The sequence below is a fragment of the Globicephala melas genome, chromosome 20, assembly GCF_963455315.2.
Source record: "Globicephala melas chromosome 20, mGloMel1.2, whole genome shotgun sequence".
Classification (NCBI taxonomy): Eukaryota; Metazoa; Chordata; class Mammalia; order Artiodactyla; family Delphinidae; genus Globicephala; species Globicephala melas.
The window spans coordinates 29912375-29935315 of record NC_083333.1 but is presented as its reverse complement, the minus strand read 5'-3'; the positions used below and the strand labels follow the sequence as shown (position 1 = coordinate 29935315).

The following is a 22941-nucleotide window of genomic DNA, read 5'->3' as shown; positions in this document are numbered from 1 at the left end:
GGAAAAGGCAGAACTACGGAGACCATAAGGCACTTGGTGGTTGAGAGGGGCTCGGGGGAGAGGGAGGGAGGGAGGGAGGGATAAGCAGGCAGAGTGCAGGAGCCTTTCAGGGTGGTGACACTGTGATACTGTGAGATCGGATACAACATGAGGCATTTGCCAAAACCCATCAACTGTACAACACAAAGAGTGAAGGCACAAGTAAACTCTGGACTTCAGTTAATAATAATGTATCAATACGGGTTCATCCACTGTAACAAATGCACCACACCAAGGCCAGGTATTAATAACAGGAGACACTGAGGGTGGGCTGGGGGTGGAGAGATGGAATATATTGGAACTCTTTATTTTCTGCCCAGTCTTTCTGTAAACCTAAAACTGCTCTAAAAAAATAAAGTCTATTAACTAAAAAGACAAAAAACGAAAAGCAGAGAAGCAAATTTGATGTCTCTTTCACTTTCCATTAGGACTTTGCGAGCGAAATTGAGAGCAGGGTAGAGGTACACTTGTCTGGGAAACTTAGAACCACTAAATTTATTTAAAAACATGTCATCAGCAGATCAATTCACTTAACTGCACATTTTAATGCATCTGGCCCAAAGGTTTTATTCTAGACTTGCAGTTGCTTCTTAGGAAGCTCAGTCTGAATGCAATTGGTTCTTTCCTTTTACTACAAAATTCAAAAGAAGCAGAAGAAGAAAAGGAGGAAGAGGAGTAGAGGGAGGAAGGAAGCAAGAGAACCACTAGAGAGCCCTACCTGCCCTTGTTACAAAACCTGTTTCCTTTTGTAGTAACCAACATCGGCTGGCCAGCTACTACCAGGCAAGGCGCTTCCACCCGTCATCCTGCCTGTTCAAAGGCTGGAAACGAAGAAAACCTACCTGAACTCAAAACCTGGAGGAAACAACTGGCAAGGACTCAGAAGCAAAGAACCCACACTGAGCCTAAGAAATCACCCCGTCTTACCCTCATCCACACAGACTCCCTCGGCCCAAGTCTGCTAACCAAGATGACAGTTGCTGTCAGGACTGGTCTTCCATGACACTGCTGTTATCTTTTCAAAAGTATCAAAGGACAAATTCAGGGCTATTTTTCTTCAAAACCTTTAGAGGAAAAGGAATTCATGATGCAGAAATGAAGAAATAAATGAATGTTATCAGTTACTAGATTATTTATTTATTTTTTGCGATACGCGGGCCTCTCACTGTTGTGGCCTCTCCCGTTGCGGAGCACAGGCTCCGGACGCGCAGGCTCAGCGGCCATGGCTCACGGGCCCAGCCGCTCCGCGGCATGTGGGATCTTCCCGGACCGGGGCACGAACCCGTGTCCCCTGCATCGGCAGGCGGACTCTCAACCACTGCGCCACCAGGGAAGCCCCAGTTACTAGTTTTGAATCTAAACAACCAGTTCTAAGTTATTTGACATGAAATACTCAATTTTCCTTGTGTTATCTGCCTGATGCATTATGTGTAGTCCTTTTTATATCTAAGATAGCCCTTTTTAAAAAAAATTCTTTTTAATGCAGCAGGTTCTTATTAGTTATCTATTTTATACATATTAGTGTATATATGTTAATCCCAATCTCCCAATTCATCCCACCACCACCAGCCCCCCACCCCGCTTTTCCCCCTTGGTTTCCATACGTTTGTTTTCTACATCTGTGTCTCTATAAGACAGCCTCATTCTGAGAGTGAAAGTACTCTAGGCCAGTCTTCCCTTTCCGCGTGAATAACTGCTGATTAAGGCAGGAGCCAGCAGGTGAACTAAATGTTTCTTACATTTTTAAAAGGCAGGGAAAAAAACAATGAACAATATGTCACAGAGACCATATATATATGGCCTACAAAGTCTAAAATACTTACTATCTGGCCCTTCACAGGAAAAGTATGACCAGCTCCTGCTGTAGGGACTAGAAACTTCCTGTGCTATTATATTAAGCATCAGACGTACAAATTTCTTAGGGGAAAAATCCAAGTAATGTATGCCAAAGTCTTGTGTGAGCGTTGTTTTAATAAATAAATAAGTATAACTAACTAATTAGTTTCATGTCTCCTCTCCAATTGCGAGGCTCACCCTCTTTATGATTACTGAATGAAGGGTAATATGATGCTATTACTCAAGAAAACAAAGGGAACACTTGAAGTTGAAGAGATTTGATCGCTCTCTTAGAAACCCAGGTGCTCTTAATACAGCCTAGCACTGAGCTGCGAGAACAGAATGCACTCTGTTACCCTGTCAACACAGACTGGATGAGCTGCTCACCTCTTCTTCCTATTTGCTCTGCTGGCCCTCTGACCAGAAGCAAGAAGCAGACTTCGAATCTTTGGCCTCATTCCTCTGCCCTGGACTCTGCGGAGAGGCCATCCAGGTTCACGATTAGGACCATCAACTCTAGGCTGACACCCGAATACTGTCTGTTCTATATTGCCCCCAGCTCTAGTTCAGCCTTGACCTTCAGTTGTGTACTGGACGGTGATGCTTGGAAGCTGTCACCCTTCAAACTGAAAGTACCCAAAGGCCAAACAGGATTTCCTGGGCTGAGCCCAGGATGGTGCTGACTGTTGTAGGAAGGCACTGAAGCATAAGGTGTTTCTCACCTAAGTGAACCAACAATCAACAGGGGAAATAAAAGTTACAAGACACAGAAGCATGTGGTATAGACTGGAAGTTGGTCACTTAGCGGAAAGATAACCATGTACTGCCCAACATGGTAGCCACTAACCACATATGGCCACCGAGCACTTGATGTCTGAACTGAGATGTGCTCTAAGTACATACACGCTGCATTTCAGAGAGTCAGTACACAAAAATCTCATTAATTTTTATATTGATGTATTGAAGTGATAAAATTTTGAATATATTGAATTAAAAATATTAGAAGTAATCTCACCTGTTTCTTTTTAGTTTTAAAATGTTGCTCCTGGAATATTTGAAGTTCCTTATGTGGCTCACATTTGTGGCCTGAATTCTATTTCTATTGAATAGCGCTGGTCTAGAAACAGCACTGTCTTCTTGAAGGAGTTAAAGTTTGAGTTGGCTTCTCAGAAATGTGTTAAATTTAAATAACTGTCTGTTTTCATAAAGGACCATCAGTCGTGGTCCTTTTCGGGTGAGAGATTTTCCCTTACAATTCTGTACCAGCTGAAGTACTAGCGCCTTATCTCACAAACAGAAAAATGTCACTAGATATTTGCAAAGTAGCTAGCGAGACCAAGGGCCCAGAGTACAGAGCAAGCACAGTATTCCCAATTTACCCACACACTCAACCTCATGGTTGTATTTCTAGCTGCCTGAGATACTAGTGTCGTGGCTGGTGGTCTGGGGGGGGGGTCACCCTGGATGCTGAGGAAAAGGAAGAGAAGCGTCACTCAGCAGAGGGACGAGGGAGAGGGAACCAAGAATTCTGACCCTGCCAAGCTGCACCTCTGGCCTCTTTTCCATGAGACAGTGATAAACCTTCTTTAAGGTAGTATTTTGCAGATCTTTGAAACTAGCAGGCAACTAACAATCTCAACTGAGAAGTAGAGACTCTTAAAATCTGGATCTATTCTTAAAATACAGATAAATCAAATGGTCAGTTTTGACTCTCCACACTCTCTTCTCAATCTATCGCTGCCCAAAGAACTAGGCTAGGGTATCAAAGCAATTCTGACGTTCCTCTTCTCAAACAGACCGGGATCTAAGGTGATACCTCAATGACGAAGTCTCAGAAGCCAGTCGACCTGACACATCACTATTTTCACAGTAGAACAAAGTAAGGCAATGGGAATTTTAGCTTGATTCATATGGATCGCCAACAAATGATCTGTTTTATTTAGAAGAAATTAGAATAGCATCCAGTGAATAACTACACAGCTAATAAAGAACTTCCAGCAAGCTGGACACTGGTTCTTTAATAAACCTTTACTTTTTTTATTTTAAATGAGAGCGACACCTGCTGGCGAAAAGGTAAGATATTAAATCCTTATGTAAGAAAGCAAGTCCTTTCAACAATTTTCTTTCCAAGAAACAATTTTCCGCTTTCAGTTAAAAATTTCAGGGGACATTGTCACATCAGGGTCCAAATAGTTTATAAATTCCTACCACTGCTTTTCCAAAACAACAGGCCACAGTATAGGCAGGAAGTTTAGACTGTCCCTTCAGGTGTCTGGGTGACTTCAGGAAGGCTCTCCTTTCAAACTTTTGTACGACACCTTGCCATCTCTAGGAGACCAAGACAGAAGGCTCTGCCCTTGCTGACCCAGCCTCCTTACCTTTTATTCTACTCTGGACGACCCCGTTCTCTCTTCTGCTTCTCTAGCCATTTTACATGGCCCAAGCCCCAAAACTGCCATCTGGACGCCCCCCACCCCCCAGCCCCCCTTGGCCTTCCTTCCACTATGCTATCCACACCTCTGCACCATCCCAGCCTTCAGTTGCTTTCCAGACTGCCCGAAACTGCAGGCTCAGGAAGCGACGAGTTCTGTACCCACTTCTGCTATTCCAAGCCCCTACTGCTAACGCTCCTCTTATAATCTAACGTGGTCGGCCCAAAGTCCCTTATAGCAACTGTTCCAAACTCTCCCTACCTCTTCCAAATCCTGATACCCACCCCCTTCTCTCAATCTCTGGCTGGGACTCTAGGTTCCTGAGATCGATGCTACTCACTCACTCACACACACACGAAGCCTTTCTACAGCCCAGCTCCAGGTGCTGGGACCTTCCAGTGAACAAAAAAGGCAGACTCCCACCTCCTCACCCCCTCCGCTCACATCTCAGCAGGGGAAAACGACAATGAACGTGATGCATTTAAGATAAGTAGTCATCAGAAGGTGCTAAGTGCTGTGAAAAACGAGGAAAGCTGGGCAGGGTAACTAAGGGCTCAAGCTGACTTTTCTCATGTTATCTGCCTATCATTTTCACACCCCACATGTGTCAGTATCCTCATTTATCCTCTCTTTATTTACTTATTTAGGAAATACATAATCAGTGCCTATTTTGTGCCAGGCACTGGGTGTGTTGAGGAAAATAAATAGATACGGCTCCCGTCCTTGTAGTTTATAGTCTAGTTTATAGTCTACTATCTTAAAAATGATTCCACAAATATACAATTACAAGTTGCCACAAGCACGATAAAAGCGATAGGATAAAAGAACCCAGCTTAGGTTAGGGACTCAGAGAAAGCTCCTCTGAGGAAGTGACAGCTAAGCTGGGCCTGGAAAACTGTTGGCTGGGTGGAGCGTGTCTGCGAACTCACGCCCACCAGCTGGGACAGGGCATGGGAGGGTCTTGAAATGGGAAAGGGCTTCCGTGCTTTCAAGGTCTGAAACAAGGCTGGTGTGGCTGGAGCTTAGTGCCCAAGGGAAGAGCTGCTGGACACAAGGCTGGAGAGGCAGGCGGGGACTTTGTAAAGATTCTGGGTCCCATCACTTGGCCGACAGCTGGAAGAGCACTCGGGGCAGCCTGTGGAGGGAGGCCCCGTGGTGTTCCTGTCCCGGCTGCAGCACACTGACGAGTCTGGAGCCTCCAGTTTCGGGCAGAAGTTCTCTGGGGACGGGTTCCTCTGATTACAAACTCACAGAGTCCAGGATGTTGTGACCACTGGCTGTTTAAACTCAACAAGCAGGTGACCTTGATCAAGAGCCTGTCTGTCCAGGCTCCAGAGCCGGGGGTCCTGCCCGACAGCACCTTCCCGGCAGCCATGGCCCAGAGCAGCAGCACCCTCGTTGTCTTGTTCTATAAACTCGGGCGGTTTGGTTCCTGCTATGAGGTACCTTGTGCTGCTTATCAGAAACTGAACAGAGCAGGGGAGGGTGGGGTGCCCAGTGTGTTGAGGTGTTTCCATCTTATTACCCAAGTCATACTACAAGACATTCTTTGTAAAAAAAAAAAACTTTATTTGGAAATATTTAAGATGTACAAAAAGGCATAAAGACCAAATAGTCAACAAACTCCATGGACCCAATCTCCAGCTTAAGAAAGAAAATGTCCCCAATTCCACCAAAGGCTCTTCTCTCCCCCTCCCTGGCTTCATACTCCACCTCCCCCCAGGAGACTGTGGCCATGCGCACTTTGGGGTTTATCATTCCCACGTGCTTCTTCTCTTCAGATGCGGTGTAGTGGCTATGGGCATAGACTCATCTATTTAAATCTCAGCTCTGCCACTTACTGGCTGGTGACCCTGGGTAAGTCACTTAACTCTCTGTCCCTCAGTGGTGCCACTTGTAAAAATGTAGGTAAGTGGAGGATGAAGTGAGGGTAACAGTACCTCACTGAGAGGGTTCTTTGAGGAGTGAACATTAATATATGTAAAGAGTCGTTTAGAATAGTGTCGGGCACATACTGAGTGCATGGTAAGTGTTTATATTATGTTACAGAAAAAATGCAATGACACTTGTTGAAGATGGTAAAGCAGAGTTGATACAGGACCATCACAACGGGACCACTGTAATGGGATTTTACAGTGTGGGAGAGAGACTGGGCTCCGCTCGGAATATAGCATGGGCACGTGGGAACTGAGAGTTAAGGAGCAGGGGGTGCGGGTGTCAGTGGATGGAAAATACTAAGCGGAAACATCAGGGGTGAGGGGGTGTTCTAGCTAAACCAACCTAACAGGATTCTTGCTGCAGGCAGGCGGGGTGGGGGTGGTCGTCAGACATCACCTGGCCGATGGTGGAGGAGGAGGAAGGAAACTGGTTAAGGCGACCCAGTGGGGCTCTTGCTAAAACTAGATTTTTACAGGGAGGTGCAGAGATGGGCCTAAGAGAAGGTCCAGGAGCCTGAGAAAGGTTTGGTCAAACAAAGAATCTCTGTCAGTCTTAATAATCCTCTTCCTCTCAGGAGCAATGGGAGGTATTTTAGGCTGATTAAAAACAAAAACCATGGGCTTCCCTGGTGGTGCAGTGGTTGAGAGTCCACCTGCCGATGCAGGGGACACGGGTTCGTGCCCCGGTCTGGGAAGATCCCACGTGCCACGAAGCGGCTGGGTCTGTGAGCCATGGCCGCTGAGCCTGCGCGTCCGGAGCCTGTGCTCCGCAACGTGAGAGGCCCGCGTACCGCAAAAAAACAGAAACAAAAACAAAACCCAACTTACATTAAATGAATTGCAGATGATGAAGTAAACAAGGGAAGAAGAGAGGCAACACTCAAAGAGGTTAGGCCAGGCGACAACTTGGGACAGACAATGACCGTTGTACTCAGGATCATCAGAGCACTAGATCTCCAGTCTGGCCCTAGACCTCTTCCGTTAATTTGGGTCTCTCATTTCCACTGTTTGAAAAGTGTGAAGCACTATACAAATGTTATTAATGGACAGCCATCCCAGCTTTTTAAAAGCCTTACAGAGCAGCAATCAAAGGTGCCTGCTCAGCGACAGGCACACCAGCGGCAGGCCCCACAGGGGTCGGTTCACAGCTGCAAGGAGGCATGTGCGCGAGGGATCCAGCAGTGACTAGGCGCTCTGTCCGTTGCGCCAGCTCCAAGTGTAAGCACGGCCCTGGAGATGGTGGAAGTCTCTGCATGGGGTCCCGGTTCCTATCACTGTCTTGGTCGTGGGGAGAGGCAACACTGGTGGCAGCTTCCTGACAGCTGGGCTGCGGCAGTGACACCGTGCTCCTGAAGCCAGCAGTACCGGCGGGGCCTCCTGACTCTTCCCCAGGGAGCAGCTCTTCTGGAGGACCCTTTGGGGAGTCATATCTGCCTCCCAGCCTAGGGCACGCCCCCCCCCCGATTTTATAAGCACCCAATTCCCTGTACTTAAACTCATTTCTGCTTAAAATAGCTAGAGTAGTTTCTATACTTTTCAATTCAGCTCTGGTTAAGAGCACAGATTTTTTTTAGCAAGTAGGACATTTAAATCTTTCATTCACCTAGACGGTATCACAGTATATGGTATGAGCTAGATATTCAACTAATGACATTTACTGTAACGGGACTTACCTACGTACACCTGGATTAGACTCTCAGAGGCTACCTCCATTAGCCTGAAGTATGCTGACAAGCAGGCATGCAATGGGTTACAGAAGTATATTTTAAAAGTAAGTCTTTATAGGTAAATGTTAACCTAAAGGGACGTTTTAACCTACACATTTCAATACGTCTTATTTCTGAAATTTGGATGCTTCTACAATTGGTGTATAAATTTAACATACTTTCCTCATTCACCCTCCGACTCCATCAATAAGACATTATTAAATCAATGGTATGCCCTATAATTGATGCTATCTTAGAACTTAAGAAACAGATGTTTCTATATGATAAGGCATAGAATTTCTCTTATGCATAAGACACCACACAATGACAAAAAAGGAAAAATATTTTAAAATCATGCATTAATTCTAGCCATTTCAGAATATATACTCCAAGATTCAGAGTTTCTTAAAAATTTAAATTTACTGAAATGTATATGTTAACTGTTTGCAAAATGTGACTATGAAAGAGAACTATTCTCCTGTGCTGAAATAATCAGTGATTCCAAGGAATATTTTCATTATTACAATTACTTCTGCAACGTCTACAGCAACAAACATTTTAGCGAGATGTTCCCTTAGAACAACAGAGATTCAAGGAGAAGACAGCTATGAGCATTGGTCCATCTGCTGTTTATTGCAGTCCCGGTGGGGTACAAAGCGGTGGCCTTCTGTTTGTTCTGTTGATGGCTTCTGGCTGATCTGTCACCATAGCAACTTTTAGAGTCCAACTCAAATGAGCACAAATTCATTAGCTACTAACTACATTAACTTCGTGTCTGCTGCTAATGAGAAATGCTGTTCAGAGTTTTCTATTCTAATGGATTATAGTTACCTCTCTGAAAGGTATTAAATTAAACGCTACTCTTAATGTATCAGACTGGATAATACGTTACAGTAAAATTATTTTAATAAAGGCTACTAACAATAAGAATCATTTCATTAAAAGGTTACCTTAGGGACTTCCCTGGTGGCGCAGTGGTTAAGAATCTGCCTACCAATGCAGGGGACACAGGTTTGAGCCCTGGTCCGGGAGATCCCACATGCCACGGAGCAACTAAGCCCATGTGCCACAACTACTGAGCCTGTGCTCTAGAGCCCGAGAGCCACAGCTACTGAAGCCCATGTGCTTAGAGACCGTGTTCCGCAACAAGAGAAGCCACTACAATGAGAAGCCCGCGCACCGCAACAAAGAGTAGTCCCCACTCACCGCAACCAGAGAAAGCCTGCGCACAGCAACGAAGACCCAACGCAGCCAAAAAATAAATAAATAAATTGGGGGGGAAGAAAAAGGTTACCTTGTTTTGGTCCTTGGATTCTTCTACTCTAAGAAAATGTATTACTTGTCACACCGGCAAATGTTTCTAGGTTCTTTTAAACGTCGGCTAGCTGATTTAGAAAATAAAAATTGAAAATTTTGATAACAGCATATGTTAAAGCCAAGTAGCCAATACAGCATTAACATATATTGGCTTTTCTATAACCTTGTCAATACAGACCATCAACTGAAATACTCCCCAAAGAGGTGACACACCGGACAGACGTGAAGGGTAAAGAAAGTCCAGTGAGTGTACAGCTTCTATGTCTGACCTCTTCTCTCTACACACAGAATCATCCGGAGCTGAATAAGCTCTGGAAGCAAAGAGCAAATCCGAAATCTCATGAAACAGGTTTTAAGTGGGATTATGTCTCACCAGTGTTCCAGTGTTCTCCCAGGACATGTATATTGCCTTGTGCAGGAGGGCTGTGTGCGTGTGTCTTAATAAACTAATAAATTGTGGAAATGAACTTATTTACAAAACAAAAACAGACACACATAGATAACAAACTTACGGTTACCAAAGGGGAAAGGGGGTGGGGGAGGGATAAATTAGGAGTTTGGGATTAGCAGATACAAACCACTATATACTGGGCTGGTCAAAAAAGTTGTTTGGGTTTTTCTGTACCGTCTTATGGAAAAACCCAAACGTAAAATAGATAAACAACAAGGTCCTACTGTATAGCATAGGGAACTATATTCAATATCTTGTAGTAACCTACAATGGAAAATAATCTGAAAAAGAAAAAAAAATATGTATAACTGAATCATTCTGCTGTACACCTGAAACACTGTAAATCAACTACACTTCAATAAAATAAATAAATCACGGAATAGCAATAATCCTGAGATGTTTTTCCTCCCACAAAGTGCAGAATCCTACATCCTGCCAGAAGAGGGAGCCCAAGTTTCTCCAACATTTAGTCAGAGAAGGCAGCGGATCGGGGAGGGAAACTGCCCATATTGCTAATTTATTTTGAAAAGCATCCTTACTGTTCTTAGGAAAAGGAATGTTCCACCTCTATCACACCCTGGTCTCCATCTACCACTTTCTCCTCATCTCACACCACTCTCTCCCCCTTGCTGATGGCTCCTAGGCCCTGACGGCTTTTTGTTTGTTTAGGGTCCAGCCAGCCAGCCAGCCTTTGCAAGCGCTGCTCCCTCCATACGCGGGAGCCCTTCACCCTCTCTCTACTCTCCCGGGCCTAGCTTCTCGTCATCCTTCAGGTCTCATTTGAAGCAGCACTCAGTTGCCTTCCCTAATCCCAGCCTAGTCCAGGCTCCTGTGTTCTGTGCTCTCATTAATCAATGCTCCTCTCCTTCACGGCAGTTGGTAACGATACCTATAGCATTGTGACTGATGTTTATGTCTGTTCCCCATAAGACTCTAAGTTCCAGGAGAGTGGGAAATATATCTGTTTTTTTAATAAATTTATTTATTTTTTATTTTATTTTATTTATTTTTGGCTGTGTTGGGTCTTTGTTGCTGCATGCGGGCTTTCTCTAGTTGCGGCGAGCAGGGGCTACTACTCTTCGTTGAGGTGCGCAGGTTTCTCATTGCGGCGGCTTCTCTTGTTGCAGAGCACGGGCTCTAGGCGCGCGGGCTTCGGTAGTTGTGGTTCGCGGGCTCCAGAGCACAGGCTCAGTAGTTGTGGTGCACAGGCTTAGCTGCTCCGCAGCACGTGGGATCTTCCTGGACCAGGGCTCGAACCCGTGTCCCCTGCATCGGCAGGAGGATTCTTAACCACTGCGCCACCAGCGAAGCCCCTGTATTTATTTTTTAAATCTTTTTCTCCCCACAGTGAACAGCAAGCGCAAGGCCAATAGTAGGTGTTTAATAAATATCTGCTGGATCAGATGGTTAGCGCCCGGTTGGCCTCTGGGCTCTGCCCACTCTGTCAACATGAGCCGTCCTCCCTACCCCCACCCATCAGCTTAGCATCTGCAGGCTGAACTGGGCAGCGGTCTCACTGCACCCGCTGCCTCCAGCTCTCTCTCCAACTGTTTAATCCACCTTCAATCTGGTGCTTTCGGTGATCTTTCTAAAACATAAATCTCATGATGTCACTCCCCCACTCAGAACTCTCCAATGACTCTCCTTTTTCATAGGGTAGGCTCACACCTGATGGATGGGTTTGGGATGACTGGCGTAAGGCATCCCTCCTTGTCCTTGTCTCCACAGCTAAGTTAGGGGCCAATGGGAAGAGCAGCCCAGCTCCAGCATGCATTTATCTCACTCTCAATCAGTACTGTCCTTTCCCCCAGTTTTCTCACTTATTTTTAAAAACAGGTTATCTTTTCTCATAGAAATGTAAATATAGGATGAAAAGATGATCAAATGAATGTAACTTCAATCCTTTCAGGTAGAAGATGTGGGATAAATAAATCACAACACCCAGAACATTTTATTGCATTCACTTGCTTATATATCCATTTGCTAATACAGCCAACTCTTCCCATTATTATATCTGTTTGAGAACAGAGAACTTATCTCTGCTGTCTGATAGGTATTTATAACCTATTTACTAAATTAATTAGTGAACTAACTTGACAACTCTAGGTGATAAAATGTGACTAATATTTAGCTAATTTATTAATGCAATCTTTAGTATGTTAAAGCTAGATGAAATGTGATCACAGTGGAAAGTGCATATCTTCTGATATAACTATCATACAAATAACTGCAGGCACAGAAAGAAAGGGAAATGACTGAGGCATACAGAAAACTAAGCTGCCGTGATGAGACTTTCCGGCCGAGTCTAGGGGCCAATTTAATATTAGAAACCAATCTGGAGTCAGAAAGCAAATAACTCAGGAAGCAGTGGCAAAATATTTGAATACACATCCACCAAAGAAGATACGCAGATGGCAAAAAAGCACATAAAAGTAATGTTCAGCATCATTAGCCGTTAGGGAAATGCAAATCAAAACCACAAGGAGATTCCACATCTATTAGAAAGGCTAAAATTATGAAGACTGACTTTCCAAGTGTTGATGAGGATGCAAAGAACTGTGAAATGGGACAATCACTGTGGAAAAGTTCTGCAGTTTCTTGAAAAATTAAACGTCCATCTATCATAAGATCTGGCCATTCTACTCCCACAGATTCACCAAAGAACAATGAAAGTGTATGTATATATATCCATGTAGAGATTCGTACATGAATGCTCACAGGCACTTTATTCATCATTGCTAAAAGCTCAAAACAACTCAAATGTCCATGAACAGACGAATGGATAAACATGTTGTGAAAAATCCAAACAACAGAATACTACTCAGAATGGTCTCCTAATACACACAACAACAGGGATGACTCTCGCAAGTGTTATTAGGCTGAGTGAAAGCAGCCAGGGTGCACACCGTATGATTCCATTTATGTAGTAGTCTAGAAAAGCTTCTGTAGTGACAGAAAGGAGATCAGTGTTTGCCCAGAGACTGGCGAGGGGACGGAGGGGTAGGAGAGTTGGGTTGGGAAGGGGCACAGGGTACTTTCAGGGGTGATGGATGCTGTCTTGATTTCAGGGATGGCTTCACAGGTGTGCCCATGCCAACATTTATTAAACTGTTCTCTTTAAATACATGCAGTTTATTGTATTTCAACTATAACCCAGTAAAGCGCTTACAAAAAAAAAACAAAAAGAAGAAAGCAATCTGGGCAAACAAATGATTTCTCAGAAAGCAGATTGCCAGCTTCCTTTAGAGCTATAAACTGTAATTTTATGCCTGGAGATCATGATTATGTTTAACACTTCAGTGAAGTTATGCTAAATAGAGATGTGGACTTCACCTGAGACCTATCCAGAAGATGCAGTTAAAGGGGCTTATAACAGACAACAGATAAATTATCACTGGGTTTACTTCCTTTCCTCTAAAATTTAATCAAGAAAGAATATATATATATATATATATGTGTGTGTGTGTGTGTATATATATATATATATTTCCTTAGGTTTTTTTTCCAATAAATTTTTATCCTTTTAAATTGTCTACATATTTAGGGGAAAAATACCACATCTTAATATACTATCTTTTGTTCCCATGGAAAAAATATTCATGCATTTATTATATCTTCCTTCCCTAGGGATTTAATAGTAAAATTAAATAATTCCTTTAAACAGAGAGCAATGGGGTTAAAGAATGACATAGATAATATTTAAAATCCTGTAAGATACCATCCCATAACGTTCCCTCACATAACAAATCTCTTAGGAATTTCTTCCAGTCTTATTTGAAAATATCCTAAGTTACTTCTTAAAAGGAACTCACACAGTACTGGTGATACATAAACAATATCTACGTCTCCAGTCCCTTCACATGATAGCGGAAAAAATATATAACTGACAACCAGAAGATGAGGGTTCTAGTTCTAGTTCTGCTATTAACTAGCTGTCAAAACTTGTACAAATCATTTAACCTCTTTAAATCTCATTTCCCATCTAACAGGAATTGGATAATCTCTAAGGATCCTTCAAGCTCTAAGATTTTATTAATCTTGTAGACAGGCAAATAAAATGCCATATTTTATAGAAAATATTGTGCTAAGTACGCTGACTAGATTTTTAGATGCTGCTTTTAAGAGTAACTCATATACTCGAAATAACATGTGCTTTGGTTATGCGGATGTGAACGTGAATACATGTAAGTTCAAGGAACCTGGCCAATTCTATGACACAGTATAACTCAGGGAAACACAGACCTGCTGCTTTATAAAAACTAACTGCTGATTGTGTTGAGACCCCTGAAGGACTGAGCAACAGAAATCAACTGCCTCAGCTAAAGAAAAGTGCGACCTAATTGGTGAGGTGCAGAAATCTGGGTTCGTTTCTGTTTGTTTTTATCTATATCTGACTATGAAATTGGGAAGGCATGCTTTAAACATCAATTCTCACTTTTTTCACTCATGTTGAGGGAAAGCTTTATAAATATATGTTTAGGGAATTCCCTGGTGGTCCAGTGGTTAAGACTCCATGCTTTCACTGCCAAGGGTGCAGGTTCAATCCCTGGTCAGGGAACTAAGATCCCACAAGCTGCACAGCATGGCCAAAAAAAAAAAAAAAATGTATATATTTATATATTAGAATGAGCCTTAATAGCAGTACAGCACAGTGACCCTCTCCAAGCCCTTATCACTCAACATAAGGCTACTGAAAGAATATGCTTTCAATTGACTTACATTAATAAAAGCATATAAAAGTTTGCTTAAAATTAACAATTAGAAACTGAATGCATGCCAGTCAGAACGGCCATCATCAAAAAATCTAGAAACAATAAATGCTGGAGAGGGTGTGGAGAAAAGGGAACACTCTTGCACTGCTGGTGGGAATGTGAATTGGTAGAGCCACTATGGAGAACAGTATGGAGGTTCCTTAAAAAACTAAAAATAGAACTACCATATGACCCAGCAATCCCACTACTGGGCATATACCCTGAGAAAACCATAATTCAAAATGAGTCATGTACCAAAATGTTCATTGCAGCTCTATTTACAATAGCCAGGAGATGGAAACAACCTAAGTGTCCATCATTGAATGAATGGATAAAGAAGATGTGGCACATATATACAATGGAATATTACTCAGCCATAAAAAGAAACGAAATTGAGCTATTTGTAATGAGGTGGATGGACCTAGAGTCTGTCATACAGAGTGAAGTAAGTCAGAAAGAGAAAGACAAATACCGTATGCTAATACATATATATGGAATTTAAGGAAAAAAAATGTCATTTAGAACCTAGGGGTAAGACAGGAATAAAGACATAGACCTACTAGAGAATGGACTTGAGGATATGGGAAGAGGGAAGGGTAAGCTGTGACAAAGTGAGAGAGTGGCATGGACATATATACACTACCAAATGTAAAACAGATAGCTAATGGGAAGCAGCCGCATAGCACAGGGAGATCAGCTCGGTGCTTTGTGACCACCTAGAGGGGTGGGATAGGGAGGGTGGGAGGGAGGGAGACGCAAGAGGGAAGAAATATGGGAACATATGTTTATGTATAACTGATTCACTTTGTTATAAAGCAGAAACTAACACACCATTGTAAAGCAATTATACCCCAATAAAGATGTAAAACAAAACAAAACAAAAAACTGAATGCATGGAGAAGCTGAATACCTGATTGCAAAACTTATAGTCCTTTCAAGCAAGATTAGGAAACTAATTAAAATGTACAAATTTTTAAAAGTATATGACTCGAAACCATGAATCATGAATCATATGAAGTTTGAGCCATGTTGGGTCATCAAAATATTCACTTTTATACATGATATAATTAACTTTGAGCTTTTGGTATGAAAAATTATCTTTCTATTTTATGAATTTGAGAAAATCTGGCTAAAACCACTAAATTAAATCCACTTCACCTTTAGGAATATTATAGTTAATCCTAAAAAACCCCTTTAAATCCATGAAAAAACCCAGAAGACAATACGGAAAATTTAGGCTCATAAGGTCATCACATCACATGTAAAGCTATGATTTTCTCTGCCCAAATTAAGGGCAATGCCTCAAATAATGAACAGAGATTACTGATTACCGAAGCAAAACCCATTATAGTGTCCAACACTTAGACACTGGCTACTCCACAGCAGGGATACAATACACAAGTTAATGGTGTTTCGAAACAGGATTATATCTGATTCCTTTTCCCCCTAACTATGAGAACATCTAGGGTGTCACTAAGGCATTGTGTTCAGCTGGCTCTTTCATTGGTCACCAATGCAAAGACAATGTTTAGAAGAATTTACTAAGGACTGTTTTGTTTCTGAATAGGCTTATACAGAGGTTTTCAAGTTGCTTAGTGCAGCTCCTTGAGAGGCAAGGGATGGGGAAGTGTTTAATTAGGGGAAGCAGCAGAGAGTCCATATAAAATGCATATTTATGTATTCATAAAGAGATGCTTTCAAGGATGGTCAACAAAATGTTAACTGCTAAATATCTCAAGATGGAGGGATTTCACTGAACTTTAACTTCTTTTTAGACAATGAGAATATTATTACTTACATTTTTCATCACAGGAGGAAAAATAAGGAAAGGATGATTGAAACAACCCCACCCAAGACTAGAAAGCACTGAAGGAAAAGAGTTCCAGTCACAGAAACATGCTCAGATTCCTACAGTGCAGGATACTCAGGGGTACAGAAGGAGGAGGAAACTGGTGAAAGGTGAGGGTGAATCCACGATTTGCATAAAAGTCTCCAGCGCTTAACTAAGCAGAGAAAATGCAGCTCCCCCCTGACATCAGGGCAGAAATGCTGGGATGCTGGGCACAAATGCTGGCAGCACAGTGTTTCAAACAAACCAACTCGCTTGCCTGAATCTTAAAACAAAAAGAAAATGACCTTAACAAAGAAATCGCAAGGCAGGATTTGAAAAAAGAGGTACTAAATTTAATTTTACTTGTAATTCTGTAAAGCAGAATTTCTAGCACCTGGTTTTCAGATTGCAGTAGGGGAGGAGAAGCATGCTATATATTAGATTAAGCTAATGAAAAAATTTCCATTGAGATTCAGTTCTTCATTTGTCTCTTAAATGAAGATTCATAGTTCAAGTTCAATGGTTATAGCCAGATATAAAAAACTTTTTAAGCATAATTAATGCTAATATGAAGACTCGTCTATCAAGAATGGATTAGGCTAGTTATTCTCTAGGAGAAAGCAGAAAGGTATAATATATGTATGTGTATAACATAAAGAGTTCCCTGAAAATGTTTAAAATAAACCAAAATTTAAAGAAGTTAAGTTTCAGTTATTGAGAAAATTAAGTCAAATATAATGCTAACTAGTGGAGGCACTGCTTTCCTAATACCACTATTTACGCCATGTGTAATACTGCAGAGCAAGGAAGTTACTAATTGATATGGTCTAGTTATCTAATTATCGAAATAAAATCAATTCAAACTTCTACTATGTTGATTCAGTGTATTATATAACCTTAGTTATAACTGTAGCCTCTCTCTTAAGAGTATTCAACTCCTGGACTCACTCAAATTGCTAAACTCCTTCCTACATTCTAACAACTCAGGGCCCTGAGACTTCTGGGTGCTGCCTTGTGGTGAGAGCAGGGTTCTCCAGCTTCTTGTGGTTCTGAAGTGGGTCATCACATCTGGCCAGGAAGTCAGAGACCTGGCTCGGGAATCAGAGGCAGGACTGACCCAGCTCTGCTACTCACTAGCTCTGTGACCTTATCTAAGTTACCATACCTCTCTGAGCATCCCTTTCCCGATACAGGATTGTTTTGAAGCATGGTAGGTACTGAGATACAGTAAATGCTTGATGAATGTCTGTCGTGTGCCCTTCCTGGATGCCGTAAGTTCAGGAAGATTCGGGGCACATCAGCCCTGCTGTTCACTAGCTATACAGTCTTGGGGGCACTGGGCAAACTCTCAGAGCTTCAGTTTACTCGTGTGGACACTGCAGTGCCAACAACTGGAACTAATACATGTACAGGGTCTGTCTGAAAGCAGCTGCTGATGAGGGTGCCGGTCTCAGGCCTCCTGACTGCACACACAGAGCAAGGAGCTGGGCGTGTGAGAGAGAGCAAGGCAAATTTGGCCCTGCCCTTCTGGCTACACACAACAGAGTAGGGGAAAGACTCGAAAATGACAGAAGGTTAGAAAAGCGGACCTATTGCTCCGTGTGAGCACTCATACTATTCCTACAATGTATCTCAACGTTCAGTCAGGCCCAGCTTGTGTTATTTAACACACATGTCCAGTTGGAAATTCAGAACCACCATCTTGCAGGCAGCTAATTTTGACTGGAACCAGTAATAATGGACAGTCTGAGAAAAATTTAGACCTTGGTGCTGCTAATATTTATTAATGAATTACCTAGCAGCACTGTTAGATTATTGATAATTCAAAAAGCTTTTTTTTATTGTTTAGAAGGACGTTAACAATCATCATTGTGTTCTGAGGCTAGTTATGGTTAGTACAGTTACTGACAAATTGTATCCAAAGGAGCAGTATTTTAGGGAAGATGAAAGGAAAAGATAAAAACCCAGTAGGGTTTGGAGTCAGCAATGAAAATACTCATCAGAACAGTAATAGAAAATAATAACTCTGTGTAAGGTGGCAGGACAATGTAATTCATGATCGCTATACAATCATAAGCAATTTGTTACTATTTCAAGAGAAAATAATTATTATGACAGTGACAACAGAACACTGCTGGTACTGAATCAGGTTGTAAAAACTTCTCAAAATGTTAAAAAAAAAAGGAAATAGATGATTCAGAGCAATAATTCTGTACTTTTAAATGACAATTTTAAGAAACCATTATTTCTCATTCATGATCATAATTTCAAAACAACCATGTACCAGGGCCCTTCTGACAAGTGTTTTGTAAATTCACACTACCGCTGAGAATGTAAGAGAGAAAAACGTCCTTTTTGAAAACTATGCTGTCTTTAAATATTCTTTTACATGAAATCCATCTCTTACCGTGGCTCTGCTGCGGAAGCTCTGCAGCCGCCTGCCCTGGGGTCAGATGCCCGGGCTCCCTCGAGGCCTGTCCTTACACTAACTCGAGGCCAAGAGCAAGCCACGTAGGTCACACTATCGGCCTCAGCTTCTTCACTGTCAATTAACACCTGCCCTGCTCAATCATGAAGTTCAAATGAGATAACATAAACTCCACTTTGAAAACTATAAATGTCAAACAAAAGTGGAGCCCTTCGCTGTGTCGCTGCCTGAGACACAAGCCTCTGCAGAGCATGTGTCTGTGTCTACATTTATATGTGACAGTCCAAAAGAAATAAAACTTACAATTAATCACAGGCAACCTCTAGTGAGCACCAGCTCTGTGCCAGGCACCAAGCCTTGTCCATGTGGATCTCATATAGTCGTAAGATAGCTCTGTGAGGTGGGAACCATTCACCCCTTACCCTTCTCATTGTAAATATGAGATACCCAAGGCTTAAAGATGTGAAGCGCCTTGCCCCAAATTAAACAGAGCTGGTCTATGCAAGTCCTGAGTGTGTGCTTCCCAGCACTGGACAGTCCCTGAACAAATCTAGTATGAAGTGCGGAGGCTCCGAGCGTGGCTTCCCTTCTGCTTGTCCTCCGGCACATCACACAGAGATGCCCAAGTTCCTGTGAGAACCACATATGTTCCCATCCACACCCATTAAGACAACCATACGCCAATTCTGGACTTGGAAAATAAAAAAGAAACCTTTCACACATTATTAAGCAAAAAGGGAAGAATATAGAAAGAATATACCTCTTTTTATTATAAATAGTCGGCAAAGAGAAATTGGAAGCTTTAAAAAAATTCAATGTCCTTTGGTTGTTCTTACTCAAATTGGACCAACTTTATCAGCTTAATCCTTGATTGGTGGAAATCAAACCAAAGGAAAATTATAAAGCATTGTTTAGAAAGGTAATGTAACGTTCTTTAGGCATTTTAGATTAAGCATATGCCAATTAAATGCAGATGTAAAACCAGTGATAAATGAGGAATTTCACAGGGAATAGTAAAAAGCAGATTCAAAGGCACGGCGAGATTCTTTGTTTTTAACCACCAATTTAAAAAAAAAAGTCATCATCATAAACTTTGGTACTGTCATAAAACGTATCCCCCCAAAATAAAGTAAACTTACCTTTGGTTTTTTGATCAGCAGCCTGAAAAAAAAAATCAGAAACTCTTTAGGAATAATGTGTAGGATGTACACATCCATATGAAAGTTTATAAGCAGACTTTAATATTGGAAACTTTAAAAACAAGTTTTTGCCCAGTTACCTTATTAAAATTTACTACTGGGAAAAATGTATAATTGTCTACATTCTATTAATTATGTGCCAATATTGATCTAAAGGCAAAAAAAATCTATGTGGAAGCTCACTTAAACTCTATATTTTAATACAAACTAAAACGGATACAGTTTTAACTATAAGATGCATTAAACCAGGCAAGAACAATACAAATGGCATAACTTGGTACCTTAAATGCCCTAAAATTCAAGCATGGCCGTAAGATATACAGTAGGACTTTAGATTTTAATATTTACTTGTACAAGCTGTAAAAGAACACTTGCCAAAGCTGCAAAAATTATTTCTAGCTTTTCAAACAAAATCAGTTAAATGGCCCTTAGACATGGCTGCCCCGGACAGTTCAGTTTAAGTAAAATAGCACGGACATTCTTTACTAAATGACTAAAATCAAAGTCCTTCAAAATACAGCTCTAGTATTTCTGAGTCCTCAAAAAAGATATTCTGTGGCTGTCACCTTTTATCTATATCACTAGCACTCTAGATTGAGCATAGTGAATTTTAAAAGTAATAACTTTAAAAGTACTTTAAAAGTAATAACCGAACCTCTGTAATGCAATGGCTATAATGCGGTGAGACACGAGTGATGACAGAAACAATGAACTAGGAACTCTAGCCAAACCTTTTTCTGAGCACCTTCCTTCTTTTTCTTTTCTTCCTGCTTTTTCTTTTTCTTTTCTTCCATCAAACGTTCCTCTTTTTGTGTTTCTTGTTCTTTCTCCCTATTAAAAATAAAATGGTATTAGTATAATGTCCATTTTAAAATGAAAAAATGAAAAAACATTAGCTGCAGAAAGTTTTAAGTCACACAGAGTTTCACACGTGGTATAAAGAAGGATATTTTTGAGAAGCAGTGTTAGAAATGGACCTTCACCCGTCCCCCCATCAGCTCCACTTCTCTGTTAAGTACTAGAGCACGTGGCCCTGACTTCTTTGGCAGTGTTCATTCACTGGCCCACATCTGTTGAACACCACCAACCTTTTATCAGGCAGTGTACCAGGAATTAAGGGTACAAGATGGAGAAAGACATAGTCCCTAGAATCCAGCCCCAGACCAGTATTTCTAGAAGTGCTGTCTCAGGGACCACCATCATCAGAATCTACCTATTAAAAGTGTAGATTCCTGGATCCCACACTAGCCCAACCAAATCAGAGCCTTTGCAGGTGATTCTTATGCACACCTTTTATGTTGGCTGGACAAAACAATTGTTTTCTAAACAAAGATCCCTACACAGCATGGTGAGCTACTATAAGGGTACACTGGAACATGGCATAGAACAACACTTGGAAGAGTGAGGTAGCCTATGAGCTACGGCTTAAATGTGGCAAAAGTGTTTGGCGGGCATGGGGTGCTGTGTCAGTTATCCATTTGCTGCCTGTCAGCTCCAGATTCACCCTCCGGCACACGCTTTGCCAATAATGGACCCGTCCCCTCAAGCACCTCTCCTTCCCTGTGAGCGCAATGCAGAGGTTTCCCAGTGAGGGGCGCTGGAGGGGCCTGCAGCAGCAAGGGGCCGTCCCACTGCCTCTGGAACCTGCAGGGTGGGGTCAGCATGCGGCTATGAGGACACCTGGTGAGGACCCCAGCCACGGACCAAGAAAGGGCAGTCTCTTAGCAACCTTGCAGCTCTGGCGTGATCTAGTGTCACCTTCCAGTGACCCTGTCAACACAGACATTGTGCACTGCGGGCCTCCTGTTACTTGCCCCACTCCCACACCAGTCTCTGTGGCCTTCTCCCAATGATGTGGCCGCGGTCCTCCTGACGGGGATGCCACGTGCTCCGTGCCCGTGGCACTGCCACTGCCACGTTGTCTTCACACCTGCACGCCTGGCCATCAACTGCAGCTCGCCACCAGGAGGGCTGCCACCAGGGCTCCCACCTCCTGTGTGCCCCTGTGGCGGGCTACCGGCTTTCCCGGGCTGGAGGAGTGCTTCCTTCCTGCTGCCAGCAACTGCCCACTGGCTGACCTGGGCGAAGCTGGGAGCCACTCTGCCATCCAGCGGGCTGCACCTACAGCTTCTTCAGTGAGTGGGAGCTCCAGCCTTGGGGAGGGGCCCCCTCCAATTGGCCCTTCCTCAGGTTTTCTCCCTCAGCCCTAGCTAGCTCTACAGTTGTTCTCTTACCACAGTTTAATTACTCTTTACAATAAATGTTCCCTGTTTATATCACCATGTAGTTTCTGCGTCCTCACTGGGCCAGACTGACACAAGTGGGAAGGAGGGTTCAATAGACTAAAGCAGAAGGAGCAACGTGCACAAAGGCCTAAGCAAACATCACTGTCCACACACCACTGCTGTTTAACTTATTAATTTTGGAGTTTGTTTTTAACCTGTAAATGTGTTTACAACTACTACATGCATAGGGAGTCTCAACCTAGTGTCAGTTTGTACGTTATTTGAATACCATCATAATAAAAATAACTTAAATCAACAAGGTGCTGGTGATTGGGGGGCACTCAGAGCTTATTCTTCCTTTAAAACAGTGGTTCTTGGCTGCTCATAAGAATCACCTGGGAAGTTTTAAAAACTCGCAATGCCCAGGCTGTATCCCTTTTCAGTGAAATCAGGGAATTGAACTCAGACATCAGCAGTTTTAAAAGCTTCCAGATGACTCCAATGTCCGACCAAGGCTGAGAAACAACTTTTAAAAGGAAGTCAGTACATTTCCCAAGCTTGGAAACCAGCTATTATTCATTGCCTTAGATGATACCTTCCAGGAATATTTTCATGTTAAAGGATGCAGACACTAAGAAATCTGTGTTTAAATATTCTTACAAGGTATAGGCAAGCCCTGTGAGTGATGGGTTGTTGCTGTAATCACCATGCTACTGCCACACATCTAGGGAAAAAGTGAACAAATGTTCACTAGGAATGTAGTGTCTGTCCACCGCTACTGTTATACTT

The 22941-nt window shown here is 42.4% G+C and overlaps 1 protein-coding gene across 1 annotated transcript in view; it reads right to left on the bottom strand.

Annotated features, from left to right (window-relative positions):
- The window catches only part of TNRC6C (trinucleotide repeat containing adaptor 6C), a 139314-nt gene that overhangs the window by 71928 nt on the left and 44445 nt on the right, over window positions 1–22941 (bottom strand). Inside the window, exons 2-3 of the mRNA XM_030837821.3 lie at window positions 20659–20758; window positions 19868–19889 (exon numbers count right to left, since the gene is read on the bottom strand). Of these exons, the coding sequence (XP_030693681.3) occupies window positions 19868–19889; window positions 20659–20721 (85 nt within the window). The 5' untranslated portion in view covers window positions 20722–20758. The remainder of the gene's footprint in view (window positions 1–19867; window positions 19890–20658; window positions 20759–22941) is intronic.